Genomic DNA, 22,883 nt, shown 5'->3' on the forward strand with positions numbered 1-22,883 from the left:
CCAGGTGAGCTGCTTCCAGACGTAATGTGACGCTGCTGCTCTTCATCACAGCTCAGAGGGAAACAGTTTCTCCGTCTCTGAAGGAAATCGGGTTGTTCCTCGTCTCAGTGGATTTAAAGGATCTTGCGTGATGGATAAACTGAAGTCTGTTCTCAGCGGCGAGGAAGCGAAAAGAGATGATCGAACCGTGCTAGAGGTAAAAGTGACCCGCAGCTGTATGTGACATGATTCCCACTGTGATCTCCGCTGATTCCCTGTGACTTGACCCGGGCTCTATTCCTGCTCCTGCAGACCGTGAACGAAGCCTCCACGCTGAGCTGGACCACACGACTGAAGGGATTCGCCGTCTGCTTCGTGGTGGGGGCCGCGTGCACTGTGGTGGTAAGGACGTGCATGTGATCGCTTCTGTGGTAGGGCTGGGGATCTCAGGGTAACCCACGATAACAATAATATCACACTACAGCGATTCTGGGATGATCAATATTTTCAAAGATAATCGTGTAACGATACATTCCGATGTCTGTCGAACTGAGGAATAATAAAAAATGACAAATAGAGGGGAAGTGTAGGGTTTGTTTATTTATTCACTGACATCTGGGTCAGTTTCACTGAGTTTGACCCCAACTGAGATGAAACAATGTACGATAAAGTGCATCAAGTCCTATCTTAGTGCCTCTTTAACAAACATACTGTAACTCATAAATGTCCACATGTGCCATCATTCCACTGTAAAGTAACCATGAACTGGTCCAAATATATGAATGAACATGAATAAACAAGTAAAGATAATTTCTTGAGTTAGGATGACGATATCTTTGTTATATACTTGTCCCACCCCTACTTTCTCGTGATGCACTCGGGGTGTGTTATTCTGCAACGAGGAAGAGCTCAGGTGGAGGTGACCTTACTGGTTCTTCTAGCTCTGAGGAATGTTGAGACTGTGCCGTTCATGCTTTGAATGACATGAACCAGTCCCTCAGGCTGCTGCAGCTGACAGATGAAAACATGCTGTGAGATTAATCTAACGTGTGACCCTGGGGCTTCTCTGTGCTCTCCATGTTGCAGGGAGTGTGTTTGCTCTTCCTCCCCAGGATTGGAATCACCCTCTTCATCGTCTTTTACACTTTTGGAAACCTATGTGCTTTGGGCAGGTCAGTGCGCAAAATGATTCCCTGCCAGGACTAAGGTGGATTCTGGTACTTCACATTTAATAAGCAGTATATGTCAACCCTAATAAAACAAGACCAATAACAGGGCGCAAGATATTTTTCAATAGCAATATAACTAAGGTTCAATACAGATGTATGTCAGTCTAGTGCTGATGCATTGTGTAAGCCCAGTCAGGAGGTATAACACATCCACCTCAGATTTTGGTAAAATATTGTGCAGTTTATCAGTCTTTGTTATTCTCTGCTAATAAGAATGAGGAAAAAACTGCAACCTTTACTCAGGAGCAGAAATCTCTCTTTAAACTTAAAGGCCACGCAGATTTATTTATAAATCACATTTCATACATGTGCATATTAAAAACTTCAGACAACATATAAAAAGTAAGATCAGAAAGCACCGTTAAAACCAATTTCAAGCAAAATAAACGAATAACAGCAGAATATACTAGTTAAAGAGATTAATAGAGGTAAAATAAATAAAAAGTATCAAATCTGTATAAAATAATAAAAATAGATTAAAATACAATAATGGCAGGGCCATGTCCATTAAGAGATTTAAAAATAAGCATTGAGAAATAATAATGTGACATTTATCTTGATAATCATTGATATCGACTGATGTGAAACATTCTTATCTTTATATAATTTTCGGGCATATTGTCCATTCCTAATATAACCTTTAAAAAGTAGTTATTTTCATGTTAACTTATTTGTTAATTTGTGTCCCCTGTTCTACAGCACTATGTTTCTGATGGGGCCAATGAGGCAGCTGAAGAAGATGTGTGACAAAACAAGAGCACTGGCCACCGCTATTATGATTGTAAGTTCACAAAGCTCATTTATGTTTGTGCTCTATTAGACACTCAGTTAGAACTCTGAGAATTTTCTATACTTTTTTTTTATCTGTGCAGGAAATGTACTTAAGCAAAATCACAAATGAAAATGAAACCTTAAACGTGTGATTCCAGTTAATGTTTCGACAGGTCCTGATAAAGATGGATTAGGTTGACGTCCAAAAATAAAGGTGTTTTTTTAGCCAATGTGTCCCTGCACTTATTACCGTGTAGCTCAAATACTTCCTGTCTTGTGCTTACACAGTACAGGGTAATGTTGGACAGAATGGCACTAAATGACATGATGAATTGAAAGAAAAAGTTTGAGTCGCCTTATAGAGAATTTTCGTATACACACAACTTGAATCTATTTTTAATAACATGTTTCAATAGAGTCTAGAAATCAATATTAATAATGAATGAAGGAAGCATCGTCAGGGGGAGGGGTCTGTGTATAAAGAGGCACAGACATGGGTGTGGTGAGGTGGCTCAACTCATGCCCATGTTCTCTCCCCTGATGTGAAGAGGTTCTGGTTGGCTGTACCTGATTCCTAACTCTCCAGCCACATGTTAATAAGGGAAACAACTTGACAACTTATTGCAAAAAAACCACAGTGCCTGGTCACGTCTGCACTTTCTGCCATTAAAATCATTGCAGAAATGGTTTATAACGAATTAATGAATGGAATTTTGACAATTCAAACTAAATAGTGTTGAAAGACAGATGATAGGAAACCATTATTCAGAATCTACTACCAGAAAGTCCACGTTGTTGATAACATGTCTCCTTTTCTTTGCTGTAGACCTGCCTGGTGTTGACTCTCTGTGCAGCTTTCTGGGTAAGTGAGCTTCAAACTAAAATAAATGCTTTGGTCCTATGTCAACAAATCATTTGTACACAATTATCTGTTTGATACTGTTTGATGTTAGTCCAGTGTTTCATATCAGTGTTGTTTTCCCTCAGTGGAAGAACTTTGGGCTTGCTTTGTTATTTGTCATCTTACAAGTCTTGTCATTTGCCTGGTGAGTCACAATTTCTAATGAGTTTTTAACTGATGGCTTCAGTGTGAATTTACTGTCGGTGTGTGACACAGATGTGCTTTGTGTCCAGGTACAGCCTGTCATACATCCCATATATGAGGTTTGTCATTTTAATACCCTTTATCCAAATCAGCTGCATAAATGGTCACAATCAAAATGCCCCTCAGAGCCTCATCTGCACATCTGATTCATGTGCTTTACTTTCCAGGGAGGCCCTAATGAAGATATTGGCGGTCTGCATGAAATGAGCAGCGTCTTCTTGCTGAAGCTTGAGGGAAATGGGCGCGTCTCTTATTGATGTTATAATGATATATTTGTATTGTTCTGCTTCAGAGTCTGTGACTCTTACTGCTGCCCAGCCCTCCTCTGTTAATACGTGAATATCCACATGTTCTTATCTCCTAATTGTTGCAATGAATGAAGATGCTATTGATGACTTTAGCTGTTTAGACCAAGTTTTACATAGGGGCATATTTTGTAATATATGTAAATATTTGTAATAAATGAATGTAATTATTTTGGTAAATTACTACATCAACTTTGTTATTTCCATCACCAAGAGAAATAAATGCAATTACAGGAAATATTTTTAAGCTTCTGAAATTAGTTTAAAAAATAAATCACTCAAGTCTTAAGTGCTGTAGCAGAGCAAAACATGTACATCTGTCCAACATGCTTCCAAAAATATGTTTGTATTATTATAATTTTTTCATACTTCTCCCAAATACTGTATAGCTTTTTTTTTAAAACATTTTTTAAATTTAGCCTGTGAAACACAAATATACTTAAGTTGACAGAGACACATCCTGAATAACTGTTAAATACTATTATTTTGGTCTTGAAACGTATAAATTACCAAAAACATTTGATTGATTTTAGCTTCTCAAGAGATTTATTTTTGATTTTACATTTATTACCAGGTGTAAGTTTGCTGATTTGTCGCTATTTTGTTAATATCATTCATAAAATGTGTTCAGTCTGTCAAAATTGAGAATTTATTGAAGTGAATTTGAATTTTTACGTTATAGGCCCACAATTAATAGCACTATTATTTTGAAGAATGGGCTCAAATCCTGTTGAGCTGCTGTCTGTGAGACTTTACAAGACTGGGCGAATCCATCATACGTCTGAAACATTAGAGCAAATTTCCAAAGAGGCCATTTTTGGGAATGACCGGATACTGTAAATGGAAAGAGTTACATTCTTACCTGAATCAAAAGGAAAGTGATATAATGTCTCAGAACCTTTTATTTGATTTCTACCAATGACCGGCAATGTAATCGAGCTCTAGCTTTCCTCTCAACACACTTAGATTTTAGATTTTAGATTGTAGATTTAATATTTAGATTTAGTTTGAACATTTATGTTCCAATCATAAACATTATGTATAGGAGGAAAAGAAGAGTAGAGACTTGAGCTTTGTATGTCTCCCCTATTCTTTCAACTCCTTTACTGATATCGACATTGTCTCATTATTTTATTATTATCAAAAAATCACAAAAAAGACCCCGGTCAACTCTGAATAAATATTCCTAGCAGATCTTGTCTGTGTAAATACTTGATGAACATTATTAATGTTCGCTTACATGCTTACACACCTACTTTTACATTATATTTATGTATTTGTGTTAATGTCGTGTGAATAAAATTGATTGATTCTTCTTCATGAACAAAAACATACTTACAGGATACATCCAAATTTATGCACCTACACATGTATTTAAATATACATTTATATATATATATATATATATATATATATATATATATATATATATATATATATATATATTTATTTAAATGGCAAAAAGGTATCGTTCTTACTCTGTGAAGTGCTTCAAAACATGAGGAACAAAAATATGACACAGGTAAAAACATTTTTTTCATTTACATATAGACACAGAAATACAGAAATAAACAACTGTAGAATTATAGAAATAAATTAATTGAAAAATGTATTAATACATTTGTACATATAAAAGTAAGCTAATAAATGAATAAACAGTGTAAAAATGTATTAATAAAAAAAAATAATGTATGAAGTAAATAAATAATTGTAGAAATAAGTAAATAATTGTAGAAATAAGTAAATAAATTAACATACAAATGAATTAATAAATTATTGTAGGAAAAATATTTTTCTTTGCAGTCTGTCTTTATTTCATCAATTTATTAATTTGTGAATCTATTTATTTTGACCTACATCGAGACCAAGTATGTTGTGATTAGACACAGATACAAATCACAATGGATTGGAATTTCATTGGCGCCCGACTTCGCACCGTCATGTGGCAGCAGCCTAGACTGTAGGCACCATAGATATATCTATGGTAGGCACGAGTAGTTCGTATAGGCTCTTACAATAGAAACTGCCACTGATATGTAAAGGCGACTGCCTCTGATGCCACACTTCTAAAGGCAGATGCCTGTGATGTAGTGGAACCCCTAAGATGATACTTCAGTGGTTGCGAGATCAAGCTCGCTCCTTGAAGCTCTGAAGAAACAAACGTCCCAAGTCCACAAAGTGTGAGGGGATCCATCTCGTCTCGCCGCCCCTTATATTTTGCATCGCACACCAAACACGCGAACCATTTCCTGTATCAGTCACGTGGTGGTACGGCCGGCGCTAACGTCACCGCGATACGTCATCAGAGACAAGCCTAAATACGAGCTTCACTCAGGTCTTCCTGGACTTCTGGAAACAAGTCAGGGAAACTTGCCTGAACTTGTCTACCAGCAGCTACAGTGCGTTAACTCATTGGGCCTGTCACCGTGAAGACATGTCACACATCATGGCGAGGGTGAAATCCCTCTTGGCGAAGAAGAAGAGGAAGAAGAAGGGGGCCATAGATAGGGAACCTGTGACCCAGAGGGAGCTAGAGAAATGCGGGTTAAGAGGTACGGACTCTGTAACTTCCGGGTCGCTTTGTTCATTCACAGGTTTAAGCAGCTGTGTTTAAACTATTTCAACTATCGTTAAGTTGTGTCTCCTTAATGTTCGTGTTCTATTCTGGTTTACATGTGTGTGCGCCAGTGTCAGTAACATACCCAGTCTCTGGTCAGTAGTGATGAACTGTCCCGTTGCTCTCAGGGATCACGTTGAGGGGCTACCAGCTGGACGGGGTGCAGTGGCTGAGCCAGTGTCTGCAGTCCCAGCAGGGATGCATCCTGGGAGATGAGATGGGTCTGGGTAAAACCTGTCAGGTGTGTGGTCCATCACTCTCACCTACTTAAGTATGAGTTGTCATAGTGATGCATGGCAATGTTTCTCTGTGTGTTTTCAAACCGAGATGAATAACAGGAAACAGGTAATAAGGGTGTAAATACAATGTTTTATTTCATTGTAATATACTTTACCAGCTCTCTGCTCTTTAGTCTAAGTGTAAATGAAGAAAGATAAACCTGCAGGCTTTTTTTATCTCACAGGAGACATTTTGATTTGTCTGTAAGAAAAGTTAAGTTGCTGCTGATTCATGACCAATGAATCATGACAGTGTGACAGTTAACCACCACACACAACAACAGGACGATGTCAGTGAAGGAGTTCAACCATCATTATTTATAAAATAACAATGATTTATAAAAAGGCTTATAAGTAAACCTGCCCTGATTCATAGGCCAGCTATAACTCCACTGTTTATAAACAACACAAGTAGTTGATTTATCTTGTTTGTCAATCAACAGAAAAAACATCAGTAACTATTTCATTCTTCAAGCAAATATTCCAGACCTTTCCTACTTCCTGCTTTTCATTTACATGACCATCTGTTGGTCATGTAAATGAAACAAAGTTTGTGTGTGTGTGTGTGTGTGTGTGTGTGTGTGTGTGTGTGTGTGTGTGTGTGTGTGTGTGTGTGTGTGTGTGTGTGTGTGTGTGTGTGTGTGTGTTTTGAGGAAGCTCTCTCTGAACCGGTGTGTGAATTAGTGAATGTGACCTGTAGTGTACCAGTGCCCACTAAAGCTATGGCTGGAGTAAAGTAGTATTCACCTATTGTGTTGTTATCATCAAATTAACCATGGTCTAAATACCTACCAGAATGTGTTTTGTTTTGCATTTGTTGGTTGTACAGATAATCTGATCGATATTTCATGGACCTGTAGCTTGTTTAAAATAGCAAAGGCACTTTTATCCCCTGACTGAAAAGATATCCGGACTGTATGATGTATGTGACAATTTCATGATCATAATTTGTCCCTTCAGACGATCTCTCTGCTGGTGTACATGTTAGGAGCTCTTGGTAGTGACGGCCCGTTTTTAGTCATGAGCCCACTCTCTGTCCTGGAGTACTGGAAAGAAGAGTTGGAACGGTACTGTCACATTTATCTGTAAATCTACATTAACTTAAAAATGTTATTTAAATTATTAATCTGTATATAACACCATCAAACACAGACAACGTATCTGGATACGTTTTTAACATGCCAAGTTATAGCTTTAATTTGAGTGTGTGCTGGACTGAATGTAAAATGAAAAATTCTCCACTTGTGTTTCTCCTGGTTGCAGCCTCGCCCCCTCTCTGATTGTGATGGTTTACACGGGAGGCAAGAAGAGCCGAGCAAAGATTCAGAAAGCAACAAAAACAGAGGACTTCCATGTTCTTCTCACAACATATGAGGTCAGAGGCTGTTTTGGTGAAAACAAAATGACCTAAAGTTTCATCTGTATTCAAACTGACATGTTTATTTTTTTTATTCTGTTATTTCCAGCTGTGTCTCAAAGATGCCTCATTCCTGAAACGGTGAGTGGGATCTGTTACACAACTACCAGCAGGGATTTGAATTAAGAATTGGTTGCTCACATTGATACATTTTGAACCAAGCAAATCCTGCATAAAACGGTATATAAATAAAATAAAATAATTGATGAATGTATTTATGCAGTAGACCTCAGTATTTAATTTGTATAACAAACTACAATGACAGACAGTAGAGCACATACCTCTGCCAAGGCCCAGCAGTCCCCTAAAATCTAACCGAGCTGCACTAAATTTCACACATTCATAGATTTCAGTTCCCCAAACGTGCAGGATTTATTTAATCAAGCGCCATGAATCATTCCCTGCAAATGAAAATGTTGAAAAGCGCCCTATCTCACAATGTTAAAGAAAGTAAAAAGATAAAACTGTGGATCCGCCCCCTGATCTTGATCAACACTAAATTTCAATTGAACAAATACCACATCCTTCCACCAAGTTTTCCTGGAAATGCATCCAGTTGTTTTTGTGTATCCTGCTTTCCTTGGAGTTCAAATGTATAATACAATACAGGATGAACATGTAACTAACCTGTTATCACATCTTTTGTTCATCAAGATCCTGATCAAAACATGAATGTCATTATATTTGATGTTTTATTTATAGCGATAACGATGATGAATTTTCATGGGTTAACTCATTGTGTCCATGCACCATCACATTCTGTTTCCCAGGTGGGATTGGAGGGTGCTTGTGGTAGACGAAGCTCATCGATTAAAGAACCACAACTCATTATTGCACTCAATCCTGACAAAGGTACAGAGTCAACCTTTTGTCTCCTTATCTTCTCCACTATTCTGTTATTTCCCTGACAAGGTGATTGAGTTTTTTTCTGTATTTCTTCCATAGTTTTCAGTGGATTTCAGAATCCTGCTGACAGGAACGCCCATTCAGAACAACCTGCAGGAGATCTACTCCCTGCTGACCTTCATTCAGCCCAGCATCTTCATCGCTAAGGAGATAGATCTCTTCGTCCAGACTTACTCAAATGTACAACATCACCCTGCTCTTGGTATGATGCATATTTATCCTGTCACAATGTTTGGATACATTCAGCAGGATTAGTTATCAGCTAGAAAACAATTATTTGTTATTTACTTGTACTGCACTGAGAATTCTGTACTTAATCAACACTGGTCTACTGTGTCGCTCTGTCTCTGTTTCCAGCTGCTCGGCTACAGTTTATCCTGGAGCCTTTCCTACTTCGCAGAGTCAAGTCAGAGGTCGCTGTCGAACTGCCGAAGAAAACGGAGCTGCTGATGTACCATGGCATGTCGGCGCTGCAGAAGAAATGCTACAGAGCCTTTCTGCTGAAGGACCTGGGTAAGAGTTTGTGAATTGACAATCCTGGTAGGATGCTGCAGAATCTATGAATCGTCATAAGCTGCTTTCAGACATGGAGAATGACAGGAGGGTCTGACTATGTGAGAACGCAAATATCTGAGTCAGTTGCTCTGGACTTTCTTTTGAGTTTCTCCTGTCAGCCCCATAGTAGAAACATGAGCTCTTGAGAGGATAGAGCAGGAGATTATCTGCAGGATTCACCACGAGCAAGTGGACACGTTGAGGATTTTTCTAACACACAAAACTGAAAAACAACAGAACGCTCCAAAGAAATGTCCTTTTGTATGAACGCATCTGTCCCAGACAAGCTCCTGCTGCATTGTTCATATGTTAAAATCCTAAAATGACTGAAAGCTTTCTGTCTTCTGAACCTGCGCTTTCAGGGGCTTTTGAAAACAAGGAAAAAGGAAAACGGAACCGGCTCATGAACATCTTGATGAACCTGAGAAAGTGTGTGGACCACCCATACCTGTTTAATGGTGAGATGTGTGAAAGAGACAGATACTATTCATTGCAAATATAGAAGCATGTTTTATACGTGAAGGGTTTCTTTTGTTCAGGGCTGGAGCCTGAGCCTTTTGAGATGGGAGAGCATCTTATCCAAGCCAGTGGGAAGCTTTGCCTCCTAGACAGCATGCTGGCCTTCCTGCACACTGGGTAAGTCCAGCTGCTTGTTATTTGTCTCCATCTGCTGGCAGTGTAGTCCAAGTCTGACTGCTGTAACGTTGATACCACATGAACTAGATGCTGACACAATGTTATGATCTCTTGGAGCACTTAACTGTACTTGTAATATAGTTTAAGTTTCATATTCCCTGATAATTATTTGATAACATTTTTCTTGTTTGTGAGTGAAGAGGCCATCAGATCCTGTTGTTCTCTCAGATGACCAGGATGCTGGATATTCTTCAGGATTACCTGGAGTACAGAGGTGAGCGAGCAGGCTGACTTGCTCTCATATTAATTCAAACCTCACTCTCATTGAAATTAAACTGTCTGATGTTGCAATGATTTCAATTTTGCAAAAATGGAACATGAACCTTAATAGTCCTGTCCTTTTCTCAACCTGCTTGACCTCAGGTTACAGCTACGAACGTCTGGATGGCTCTATCCGAGGGGAAGAACGAAATCTGGCAGTGAAGAACTTTAACGGAAAGGAAGTATTTATCTTCCTCCTCAGCACTAAAGCAGGTGACTAAAATGTTGTTAATAATACCTTACCACAGGTTTGTAGATAACACAGCAAAGTCAGCAGTGACTGAGCTGCACTTGAAAGCTGCGTATGTACCTCTGCAGTTCTTGTAAGTAGCTGAGAGAGGAAAGGGGACTGATCACACAGAGATAAGAGCTGCCACAGGATGACACACTGCTGTGACTTAGAGCAGCTCTCACTTCTTCATGCTGAACGCTTTCAGTGCATATTTCTGTAACGTGTATAAATGCATTACTCCACCTGTAGAATGTATTGTAAGTAAGAAGTGCGCGCTGTTCTCAAACATGGTGCTCTGTCTTTGCAGGGGGAGTGGGCCTGAACCTTACAGCTGCTGACACAGTAATTTTCATGGATAGTGACTTCAACCCTCAAAACGACCTGCAGGCTGCGGCTCGCTGCCATCGGATTGGTCAGCACAGGTGAGGTGTAAGAGTCTGTCAGGGATTCAGTTGTTATCATGCCAGGTGTTAGTCAGTTTGTTCATTATAACTTCTTCAACTTGTAGTTTTCATTACCCACCAACATTTCTCCCTCTGGAGACACTAAAGGTTTTTTGCACCTATTTTCAATAATATTGGAACAAAAAATATAAACAAGTGGCAGGGAGTTAGGAAGAGGAGGGCATTTAACAAACAGGAAATGTCAAAGGAAAGATACTTTTAAGATCCAGCGTTTTTGAAACCTTTTTTTTTAAGACCACGTTCAGACCTCCTGAGTGATCCGATCACAAGTGATCAACAAGCTCATTCTTTGAGCTGTGTCACCACAAACCTGTCCTTGGCTGCACTAGATTCTGCACTAGATTCCCACAGTCCCTCCTGCCCTGCTCGACAGACAGATAAACATTGTCATTAGACACATCTGTTAACTCTGTAAAATGGTTAAAAGCCACATATTTTAGTCTTGCAAACATAAATGATTTACATGATTCATTTCTTGTAGAGCAGAGAAGTGAAATCCAATTACAAGTGGTCACAGGAGACACATTCAGGATACATTTTAATGTTAGGTGTGAATAGACAAACTTAGAGCTCTCGGATCTCTCAGGATGGATTTAAAAACCAGATATGAACAAGATTTAAAACTCTGTAGTCGTTCAGTCTCTTCCACTTTGATATCAACCATTTTCTTCACATCCTCTCTCATAAATACCCTAACTAACCAACCTAAGTGAAGTGCAAAATCAAACTACTGGAGAAGCCTTTTACTCTTAGATTGACTGTATTTCATTACAGACCGGTGAAAGTGATCCGCCTTCTGGCAAGACACACTGTGGAGGAACTAATGTACTCTCGAGCCGTGTCTAAGCTGCACCTCACCACGGCTGTCATTGAAGATGGTCGCTTCTCTCTACTGGAGCAAGTTCAATCAGACCCGGCAGGACTCGAGGTTTGTGAACTTTGATCACCATGATCTCTTTTCTTTGAATCCTGCAGTCCCTAGTTGCTGTGTTCACTTTTATACTAAACTCAATTCAAACCACTTCTTCTCGCTCATATTTCCTGCCCCACGTAGCTCAGTGAGATCGTGAAGTTTGGGGTAGATAAGCTTCTGTCGACAGAAGAGAGCTCTGTAGAGGAAGTGACACTCCTGAAGAAAATCCTCGGTCCAACGCTTAACGGCATGTGGGTGGATGATGAAGACTCCACTGCACTCAAAGAAGATGAAGAGGAGGAGGATTGCAGTGCCTTTGACCTTGACGGACAGAGTATGTTTTACCACTTCAAAGTCTCAAATCACTATTATGTATGTGCAGAGCACTCAGCCAACCTGGTGGGAATCACATTTATAACCACAAAAATAACCACATATATAAACACGCCACATAATTACTGTAATCCACTTGGTTCATACAACGTACTCTGCTGGAGATGAACAATCAGACTCACCATTGTGCTGTCCCATCTTACAGACCACATGTACTACTATGAGGGGAAAGACTACAGTAGGCCCACTAACCCCAGCGCTGAAGACCTCAGGAGGTTTGCACGTTTGATGAGGCAGCACAAGGCTGAGTATGAGAGAGCTGCGGAACAGGGACGAGCTCTGCGAGCCAGAACTGAGGTAAGAGTCTGTCCCCTTTACTATCAACTGAGGGGGAAGTACACATTTTTGAATTGAAAACATTGAATCTTTTTAGTAGATAGAGAAGATATAGAACTGGCTTTTTTTACTGCAGGTCCATAATAAACCAGAATGACACTCAGGGGAGCACATACCTCCACTAAGGCCCAAGTCCATTTAAATTCTATCAAGCTGCACCCTCACAGATATCAATTCACTAAATGGGATAGTTCTTTTCATGAATATCCATAAATTATTTTAGACACTATATTATACACTCCTTTTGTTTAGGGCAACAATTTTGGGGCAAGTTCTTTTTTGTCTGGTTTGCAGGGCCACTGGAACTTTGTATCATTTCAACATTCACATCAGCAGTTTATCATGTTCACAGCTAAATGAATGCAGTATGAATCGTATACAACAGTCCTGCACACATCCTCCCTTCCTGAAGTTTGCAATGTTTAGTCTTTTGTTTAAATTCAATTACAAAGGTGCTGGTTCATGTGTGATCAGTCATGTATGTTTTACTTACTGTGATTGATATCTGGGAATCAAAACTGTCCACAGATATATTTAACAGCACCCCACCCTATCTGTGCAGCTGTGACTTTTGTATATTATGTGTTGGTACCCAGGCTTTACCCCCAACAAGGAAGAGGACATTACGGAGTGAGGATAAGCAGGAGACTGCAGCCAAGAGAGCCAGAATTCAGGAGGATAAGAAAAGGTAAATATTTGTAAATCAACACTAAAGCTTTTCATTAGATTTGGGGCCAAGCCCAGAATAGGGCGAGGGGCTCAGGAGCATCTCTTTCTTATTTCTCAATTTATATAGCATCACTCTTTTAGAAAAAAAAGTGAGGATGCACACAGGCAGGCAGGTTGGTAAGTGACAGAAAGGTACGCCAGCGAGTCATTTCTCAATTAGATTTTTTTTTTGTATTTGGACGCACATATATGAGGGCCTGAACCTGCTCAAACTCACAAACCTTTGCACACATCTGGTCCAGTCCAGTCTTTTATGGGTCTCACACATGTGCATGGCAGAAAGCCTCGCCCTAACAGTTAAAAATTCAAAGTCCCCTGCTTTACCTTTGCCCTACTGATATTTGGGAGACACATCTTTTAGGCCCAGACTTAAAACAAGGCTCTTGGAGCTATTCCCTAAACCCAATAGGAAATCTGCCATTTTGAATTTATTGGTTGAATAATTTCCAACTCCTCCCAGGGCATTAATACAATTGACTTCAGATTTTGTCAGTCTATAACCTATAGAAGTTTGTCAGTGTGGTGAATGTGTCATTTTCTAATATTGTTTGCAATTGTTTGCAGGGGTTGAATTATCGGTGACGTCTGGGATCTGTTGCTTTGGTCTTTGGGTTAATTTCACACTGGGATTCAGGGTTTGGACAGTAGACGGGGTGGCTTGTTCATTACACTTGGACTGGAAGCCAGCAAACACCGTGTCCGTTTCATTTTTGTCCTTCCCCCTTTTCTAGGGGCGTAACATTTGGAGCCACTGATGCGATGTGTGTACGGCATGGATCAGCTTCGAGAAGTAGTAGATATCCTCACCGGTCACGCGGCCGTCGATAAACTACGCAGACATCAAGAGCAGGTGGTGAAGGGTCCACAGTGGGATCCTGACAAGTTGAGGACAGAGAACATGTTATCTGAGGTGTTATTAAATACTAGGAGAGCTGCTACTAACCTACCTCTATAAAGAGTTAAAATGGACCACAAGTCAACGTTCATCCCCACGCTCTGCTGGAAAGATGAGTTTTTTTCAGAGATGGAACAGCTACAGCTGGAGATAATCATGTGTACTTCCCAGAGAGATTCTGGTGGAATTATGTGACTTTCTAATCATCGCAGAGCCAAAGTTTGAGTTTGTAACTGGCAAGAGTCGAACAGCTCTCATGACACTAATTTCGAACCACATACAGAGGGAGGATGTCGAAGAGCTGGAGGACAAGGGAATGTCTTTTCTACTCCATCTTCAGGATAACATTTCTGAGCTCCAGCTAGTTGCCTCAAGTGACCAGAAGACCAAGTAAATTCACAGGGAGAAGCTGTGAATGAGGAACAGATAAGGAAGGATCAGGAACAGGAAAATATATTGAACGAGGTCGAGACCTTGCAGCTCCAGTTGAAAAAGATACAGAAACCAAGTGAGAAAGAACCAACCTAAGAGCCATTTCTCCTGGTATGCAACTCCGCAGCTATTTGGAGGGGGAAATGAACCTGACATTGCCCACATTGAGACATATACTTCGGTCTCACTATCAGGAGAAGAGTGCAACCGAGCTCTATAATCAGCTCATCTCTGAGAAAGAAAACCCAACAGAACTTCCTTATCCAAACTTTGACCTGAGACAGAAGATTTTGTTTTGCCTCGCAGTAAGCAGAGTCAGTAAAACAGTACCATTAAAGCAATGTGCCTCATGTAAAAAAGTGCTCTACTGTTCAAGACCATGTCAAGTTGATAATTGGCCTGTGCACCAAGAGAAACGTGCGCCACTTTTATGTATGAACATAAACTCTCCCCCTACAAGAAAAAAACGGGCTAGCATGGCTCCACTGGTGGGGAGAAAGTATCTGTTTGACTGTTACATCCAAGATTAAAGGGTTCAGGCCTTGTGGGACTCAGGCTCCCAAGTGACAATAATTGATGAGCTTTGGAAAGAAGCATACTTGCCTGACACAAGACTAAGAGACATTTCCGAAATACTGGACACAGCCGACACACTAGACATAGTGGCAGCAAACGGTGAGAACATGCCATATGCAGGGTGGGTAGAAGTCACTTTCAGACTAGCTGCAGGAGAAGCTCCAATGACAGAAGTCGTAGTCCCCACAATTGTAATGAGAGGAAATAAGCTTATTCGACCAATAATTGGCTTGAATGTTATTAAGCTCATTAAAGACAGCTAACTGAAACAGTCCAACACCACTGACCGGGAACAGATGGGTTATGCGCTGAGGGCAGTATTTCCTGACCTAGGGCCGACTCAAGCAAAAGCCTTTGTGGATCAAATTCATGCTGAGCAGACAAATGAGTATGTTGTCAAGACAAAGAAGGAGAGGATCAACATACCGAAACACACTTCTTTCCAGGTTGAGAGCCATGTGCACATGTGTTCACCACAAGATGATATCACACTGATCATGGAGCCCGATGTGAAGCCCCGCTGGACAGAGGGGCTCGAATTCAGTGACACACTCGTAAAAGGGATTAAAGGTAACAAACCATCCCATATTGTGAGGGTTCAGAACCACACAGACCATGACATGGTGTTGGTAGGGAGAACTGTGATCGCCAATGTCCAGCCCATTCAGGCCCATTACCCAGCCTCCAAACTAGAAGGATCCAGCCCTGCCCATCACATGATGGATCACATGAAAGTGGAAAGTAACCAAGCTGCTGACGATGTGTGGGACCCGCCTGTGAATCTTAGCCAACTTAGTGAGCCAGAGCCAGTAAGAGCTCACCAGATGTTAAGGGAGGAGTCAACTCAGAATATCACTGAAAGATAGAGAACATGTTGCAAAAACCTACCTTTCAGTGCCTAAGCAATTGTACCAGGAAATTAAAGACTATTTGCATGATCTCATCACACAGGGCTGGGTTCAGAAGTCAAATTCACCATATGGATCACCAGTCGTCTGTGTTCGGAAAAAAGATGGGAGTTTAAGACTATGTATTGTCTTCCGTGAGGTGAACAGAAAAACTCTCCCGGACATCCAGCCTATTCCCAGAGTACAAGATATCATGGATGGTCTTGGAGGAAACTCCTGGTTCTCACTGCTAGACCAAGGCAAAGCCTATCACCAGGGTTTCATGGCCAAAGAGAGCAGACCTGTGACTGCTTTTGTAACTCCCTGGGGCCTCTATGAATGGATAAGGATATCTTTTGGCCTAATGAACGCCCCAGATGCCTTCCAGCGTTGCATGGAGGAATGTTTGGCAGGACTGAGAGATGAGATCTGTATTCCATATTTAGATGACACTCTGGTCTTTAGCAAATCATTTGACGACCATGTAGAGGATGTGAGGACAGTACTACAGCGACTACAGCAGTACGGGATAAAGCTGAGGCCTAGTAAGTGTGAAGTGGTCAGGCGTGAGGTCTGATACCTCGGGCGGATGTTGTCTGCTGAGGGCAGTAACATGGACCCAGCTGATACTCTGGCTGTGAGAGCTTTAAAGGAGAAGAAGCAAAGAACTGTAGGAGAGGTGAGGGCAGTCATGGGACAACTGAGCTACTACCGACATTCAGGATTTCTCTTGAATAGCGGGACCCCTGTATGTTCTACTCGAATCAGACCCTGAGGCAGCTAAACCAAAAACCAGCTATGTAAAGACAAGGAATGTAAAAGGAAAAAGCAAAGGGGCACCTTCACATAAGCTGATTACATGGACTGACAAGCACCAGCAGATACTGGAAAAACTGTTTGGTGGAGCCGCCTTGACTTGGATTTCCAGACTTCCACAAATCCTTCACTGTGTACACGGATAACAACCCGCTTACCTATGTATTGTCCACAGCCAAACTCAACGCCACAGGATATAGGTGGGTTGCTGAACTATCAGATTTTCACTTAACTATCAGATATCGTCCGGGAAACGAGAACCGTGATGCTGATAGTCTTTCAAGAATGCCCTATGAAATAGGAACAATGATAGAAGAATGTACAGAGGAAATGTCTTCTCCTTCCATACAAGCAAAAGTGCAAGCATTCGAAACAATAGATGAGAACACAGTGTGGTTCACAGGGGCTATCGAGAGTGCAGAGAGGGATGGGGGGGGAACCTATGCTTTTCTCTGGATCAGCTATACGTCAAGCTAGGAAAGATGATCAGAACGTTTTTTTTTAATTTTCAAACCAATTTTTTTCCCACAAATTTAAATGTCTTTAAATACACATTAACATGCATCCAACATATTGTGAGGCTGATTTGACCCTCTGCCTGACAACCTCCATCCGTCCAAGATTAGATAAGTCGTGTGCTACCCATCAGGGTCCGACATCTCACTAATGTGGGAGTATGTGTGCCATCCACAGATGGCTTGAGGATTCACTGTCTCTTCTACATGCATGTTGAAAATAAAAACATGAATCTGTGAATGACTTTAATAGCTCAGTGTTGTATGCAAGATGTATGTTTATAAATGGCAGTGGCATGGCAACCCTGTACCTTGCACATGTTTAAATTAAAAACATGAATATATGAACCCAGTGTAATATTGCCATGACAACACTTAGCCTAGCTTGTTTGAAAATCCACCAAATTTGGCACAGATGTCAAAGTGACAGAGAGGTGTAATTTGATGGGGTTGTTTGGGATTTGGGTGTGGCAAAACGCCTCACTACAGATATAGCTATTTTCTTAGTCATTCAGTTTCTGGCAGACTTTTGCCATGATTTTCTTGCAGGAGTTCATATATTTGTACAGACAATTTATCAGTTAGCACTAAAAGAGTCTTGCGGTATTGATACTTCACTAGGGCTCAGGAGCATCTCTTTCTTATTTCTCCATTCATATAGAATCACTATTTTAGAAAGAATTATCCATAACTCAGTCGCTCCTTCGTGCATAATCCAATGATCTTCAGGTCGTTCCACAGAAAGGACAAAACACCTGCACCTCCCCTTGAAATGCACAAAGGTGCGAGGGCCCTTCAATGCTGCTTGCAACTTGGTGTTTTTCTTAATCCTGCAGAAGGGCATGGTGGGAGTCGTGTGGCTACAGATCACTGTGCCTGCAGTCTGTGGACAGTGAAGAAGAGGAGGATGAGGAGGATGATGGCAGTTTGTGCTCCACAGACTCTGACAGCACGGCTATCCACTATGTTCTAGGGGATGTTGCTCATCCACATGCTGCTCAGGGAGATGCTATCATTGTCCACTGTGTTGGTGAGTTACAATAGCAACATGCCAGGTTGTACGTCAAACTGACATGGAAATGTTCTCTGGTCAGTCTTGTATTAATCAAAGTGATGATGTGTAGATGACTCAGGGTGGTGGGGGAGGGGAGGCTTGTTTACTGCTCTGGAGCTGAGATCTGATGAACCACGGAAGCAGTATGAGTTGGCAGGCAAGATGAAAGGTGAGATTGTCCCCGATTACAAAGAAAATGGAGACTTGTACCATTTTCACTTTTGGACTCTGGTTGAGAATGAAGCAGACAATCTAAAGTGTGAACCTGTCATTTTTCTCAGATTTGGACATTGGCAACGTTCTGCTCTTCCCCATCGATGACAAACAGTCCAGATTGGACGGCCAGGATCAAGTAGGTTATTTTAAAACGAAAAAAACCAAGATGCATTAAGACTGCATAAAACTTTGCTGCCTGGAAATGCATACTTGGTTCATGGTAGAAGCTGCCTCGTTGCAGTAGTAGTGATCAACAGTAGGGTTTGGGTTTATGTGTGGTTACAGGATTGTGAAATTGTGGCAGCAAGTGAAGAAACTGACTGATCATAAGATTAAGCTTTAAATTCTGTCAACCTCCTTCCTTGTGTCCTCAGTTGGCCCTGATAGTGTCACAGCAGAGAAACAAAGCCAACAACTTGTCTGGGATCCGCCTGACGGCTCTGGACGAAGGTCTGAAGAAGATTTATGCTGCAGCCAAAAGAAACAAGGGTACAGTAAAGCACTGGATCTTTAAACACTTTGACAATTACACCTTTAAAGTGACCAAACATTTTAGAATCATGTCATACATGCTAAAATAACCTCCTGAATTTATACTAACATGCTGATAAACACACGACAGGTGAATACAGTAAAACAAATTCATTAAGACTTTTGTTCTGGAAAGTTTACTGTAGCCAAGTGCTACTGATGTGAAGAATTCTGGCTCAGAGTTGTGATTTTGAGAAAAAAAAAAAGCTGTAAGAATATAGTTCAATACTTTTTATTGGAAACTAATATTGACTGCACAAGACTTGGCAGGAGAATGACCCGGTGTAGTGATCATGTTCCAGCATGTTGTGTTTAAAAACCAACTCCTGGTGAATTCAGGAGAACTCGATTCGGCAACTTGTAAAGTGAAAATCTAAATGTACAGCTTGGATGTTAGTATGAAAAGTATGAAAGAAGACGTTATGGAACCTCCAAATTGACCAGTGCATGAACAAACAATGTTTAAGCCTCACCTTCAGGTTCCAGTGTTGTATTATTGTTAGACTTGACTGACAAGATATGCAGGACATGCTGTGTGTTATCGTAAAAACACGTGAGAGTGCACAGAACATTAGGGCCAACACAATTACTGAGGAACAGCACACAGGAGAGGAATTGGATATTCCTCTTGTTGAGCTGCACAGTAGAGGAACTGATAAGAACACCGTGCACTAAAGTTAGCTTCACCTCTCAATGTTTTTCAAGTAGGTGATGCAAACCTGCACATTTCCCTTCTGTCAGTCTGTAGGTCAACTTGAGTGCAACTCTAACATTAGAAATTCAGGAGGTTGCAGTTAACATTCAAGCTCACCCTCCCTCACACTCACTCTGCCCTCTTTGTCTTTTCCCCCTCAAAGCAAGCGTTCATCTCCCTCGCATCGGTCACTCCACCAAAGGATTCAACTGGTACGGCACGGAGCAACTCATCCGGAAACACTTGGCCTCCAGGGGCATCCCCACGTTCATGTATCCTTTAAAAGTTTCAGCAGATATTTCTGTTCTCTAGAAGCCTTATCTATCGAAAAGTTTGGACTTGTTTTTCCTGAATGTGACTCTGACAGATACTATCACAGCAGTGCTTCTAAGAAAACTGCTACACCTCAGCCATCCACCTCTGCCACCTCGACATCGACATCCTGCCCTGAACCACAGCTGTGTAACCCCAACAGGCTGACTAGTGAAACAGAAGCAGACACTCCTGGCCCCTCAGCTCCTGTTGGGAGCCCCGGCCCCACAGATCTCCCCAGTTTCATGTCGGGAGTCCAGGTGTTTTTCTACAACCTCCCTGCATCAGAGAGAAAGAGGCTGGCCCGTTACCTTTTCACATATCCTTTCTGACAGGATGTTTTCTTCAGTTTGTTCTCACAGTCAAAGGGTTTTTTAAAGCAAAAATGAATGTATAAGCAGGAAACATGTTTACGTAGAGTTTTGCTGGGAGGGAAGGGTAACAAGTGAAATAGTTATTATTACAATATAGTGTAAAAATGTCACTACTCCTTAACTACATTGCACTTATGATGGTGATGAGGCGGATATGATGAGTCCAGAGGTCACCCACATAGTTGCAGAGGTGGAGAATAGCATCCACTCAAAGGTCAGTAGCATTTTGGGGTTTACTGATCATAGTCTGATCTCTGTCCTCCTCTCACTGAGCTCTTTATTGGAAACACCATACTTAAACTAAGGCTACATCCACACTACTACATTTTAGTTATAAGATGCATCGCTGTTGCTGCATCTATCATTTTCCAGTGGCTAAAATAAAAGTTTGGAAATGCTGCTGGCTCCATTTTAGTTTAAAAACAGCTGGTTGTGTTGAGTCTGGACGGGCAGAAGCATCACCTCCTGAGAGGTTCACATCAGTCACAGCTTCACTTCCAGTGATGAAAGCAAAGTCTTGTTAACACTTACTCTCAGTCACACTCCCACCTCGTCTGTCGCTCTAGGAAAATGAATCTCTCATCATTCTTTTTACCACTGTGGTTTCAAGCAACCGACTGAAGGGTAGACAGTCTGCTTCCTGTTTATACGACACACACATGCACAGTGTACACGTTTTTTTTGTATTATTATGGACACAGATTATTACTGATGCAGAGATAAAACACAAAGACAGAGACCGTATTATTTTTAAATCACTATTTTAAACCATATTTGCCTCAGAAATCATGGCTTCAACAAGATGTTGGTAGATGTTCCTTTGAGATTCTGCTTCATGTTGACATTATCACATAATTTCTACCAAAAACGTTTCAAGACTGTTTCAAGCAGATGCAATAAGATGGTTGCAGGATTGATTTGTTTTATTTTACTGTGTGAACCAGGAGCTCCAGGATCTGGTGCGTCAGTACACGCAGGCGCTCCCTGTGCAGAAGGCTTGGCTGGACTCGTGCTTCTCCAAACAACGAAGAGTCAACACTGAGCAGTTCACACATCTGCTCAAATAACACTATGATCCAGTGTTTCATCACTTTTTAATGATCAATTTGTCTAAATCATGAATGAACTCGGTTCACTGCTTTAAAATGTGTAAATGCTTTATAGTTACACAAACGTTTATAACGATTGATGTATAAATGAAAGAATCAGTAAATAAATATACTGCTGTGCTACTGGTGCTAGGTTGGTTTGTGCTGACATTTCTGCCAGGATACATCCAGTGTCTAGGAAAATTAATCAACTATTGTTTGTGTAATGAATCCTCAGTTATAAATCCAGTGTGTGTGTGAGTGGCTAAACATTGTCATGGTTCAATTTGAGGGACATTATATAATCTTCGAGTGACTTCTACTAACCCCACCTTTATTCCCCCTCTGACCATTTGACATTTCACCTTACATTTGAACAGGCCCAGATCTAGACTGCTCAGATAGGGGGGGCATTTAGAAATGTGGGGCGGGCACCTTTTCCCACAGAAGACTTAGTGTTGAGCGTATTTTCCTAATTTTAAGGAACTTGTCACGATAGAAAATTCAACCAAGCTGTGGTATAATAATAATTATTTTAATCAGAGAGATGAGATTACTGACTATACCTCCTATACCTTGAATAAATTAAAAAAAAATTGTTTAAAAAAAAAACAATTTTTGAAACTAACAATTTAGTAGCACTTAAATTGCACTTACTTATAGCACTTTGTAGTTTTGCTTTATTTTGAAGAAATTGTACTTTTTTGATTCTTGTTGTCCTGGGTCTGTACCCTCGGGGTCAAATGCACTTATTGTAAGTCAGCTAAATGAATTGTAATGTGAAATGTGCCCATGTGTGAAATTGTTCAAAGTAAGAATTGTCAGTGGTGCTAGTGCTGCCCACACCTCTGATAACCTTACTTCTCTATTAAAATCGTAACCTATTCATGTGCAGATACATTAGAATCATTTGAGTGCACTTCTATGTACAGTGGTAATGTTTTTAGAAATTACATAGAAGTACATTAAACGTCAATTAATTGCGAATGACGACTTCAATTGTAGCACTTTCTTACCAGGTACATTAGCTTTATACCGAATGAGTGCTGATAAACGTTTGCAAAATGTCAAATGCTAAATACTGTCGGTATTCACTTGCTAGCCATTTAGCTAGAAAAATAAAACAATTACCAGCAACGATACCTATTTACACAACAACAAACTATTTTTTTTGTTGACAAAAAGAAGCTTTAATAAGAAAAAGGATGCTAATTACAATACTAATATGCTTCCCCTGTCACATAGGATTAGTCTACAAATGATCTGCATGCAGAATGAACACAAGGAGCAGCCTCTTTGGTGCTGGG

The 22,883-nt window shown here is 40.6% G+C and overlaps 2 protein-coding genes across 2 annotated transcripts; both read left to right on the forward strand.

Annotated features, from left to right (window-relative positions):
- The first annotated feature begins 34 nt into the window (after window positions 1-34).
- Window positions 35-3,503, forward strand: sft2d2a (SFT2 domain containing 2a). The gene is made up of 8 exons (XM_061078703.1): window positions 35-196; window positions 292-381; window positions 1,066-1,151; window positions 1,908-1,989; window positions 2,806-2,841; window positions 2,967-3,025; window positions 3,114-3,143; window positions 3,252-3,503. Exons 1-8 carry the CDS (start codon window positions 131-133, stop codon window positions 3,289-3,291), a joined length of 489 nt encoding a protein of 162 aa, XP_060934686.1. The 5' UTR covers window positions 35-130; the 3' UTR covers window positions 3,292-3,503.
- A 2,205-nt stretch (window positions 3,504-5,708) lies between these two features.
- On the forward strand, window positions 5,709-22,563 carry chd1l (chromodomain helicase DNA binding protein 1-like). The gene is made up of 25 exons (XM_061078590.1): window positions 5,709-5,941; window positions 6,135-6,247; window positions 7,245-7,351; window positions 7,548-7,659; window positions 7,751-7,782; window positions 8,472-8,553; window positions 8,647-8,809; window positions 8,965-9,120; window positions 9,525-9,620; window positions 9,702-9,798; window positions 9,999-10,072; window positions 10,222-10,332; window positions 10,659-10,773; window positions 11,590-11,743; window positions 11,870-12,062; window positions 12,267-12,418; window positions 13,054-13,145; window positions 18,144-18,337; window positions 18,432-18,530; window positions 18,643-18,713; window positions 18,952-19,066; window positions 19,966-20,074; window positions 20,170-20,430; window positions 20,618-20,702; window positions 21,433-22,563. Exons 1-25 carry the CDS (start codon window positions 5,824-5,826, stop codon window positions 21,553-21,555), a joined length of 3,024 nt encoding a protein of 1,007 aa, XP_060934573.1. The 5' UTR covers window positions 5,709-5,823; the 3' UTR covers window positions 21,556-22,563.
- Window positions 22,564-22,883: the final 320 nt, after the last annotated feature.

Source organism: Limanda limanda, chromosome 9 (assembly GCF_963576545.1).
Source record: "Limanda limanda chromosome 9, fLimLim1.1, whole genome shotgun sequence".
NCBI lineage: Eukaryota > Metazoa > Chordata > Actinopteri > Pleuronectiformes > Pleuronectidae > Limanda > Limanda limanda.

What these genes read in the sequence shown, in the direction of transcription:
- sft2d2a (XM_061078703.1), top strand. Translation starts at nt 131, where the DNA reads ATGGATAAACTGAAGTCTGTTCTCAGCGGCGAGGAAGCGAAAAGAGAT. An exon ending in CTCTCTGTGCAGCTTTCTGG is followed by an intron (nt 2,842 to 2,966) that starts GTAAGTGAGCTT and finishes GTTTTCCCTCAG; the next exon opens with TGGAAGAACTTTGGGCTTGC. An exon ending in TCATACATCCCATATATGAG is followed by an intron (nt 3,144 to 3,251) that starts GTTTGTCATTTT and finishes TTTACTTTCCAG; the next exon opens with GGAGGCCCTAATGAAGATAT.
- chd1l (XM_061078590.1), top strand. Translation starts at nt 5,824, where the DNA reads ATGTCACACATCATGGCGAGGGTGAAATCCCTCTTGGCGAAGAAGAAG. An exon ending in ACAACATCACCCTGCTCTTG is followed by an intron (nt 8,810 to 8,964) that starts GTATGATGCATA and finishes CTCTGTTTCCAG; the next exon opens with CTGCTCGGCTACAGTTTATC. An exon ending in AGGCTGGCCCGTTACCTTTT is followed by an intron (nt 20,431 to 20,617) that starts CACATATCCTTT and finishes TTAACTACATTG; the next exon opens with CACTTATGATGGTGATGAGG.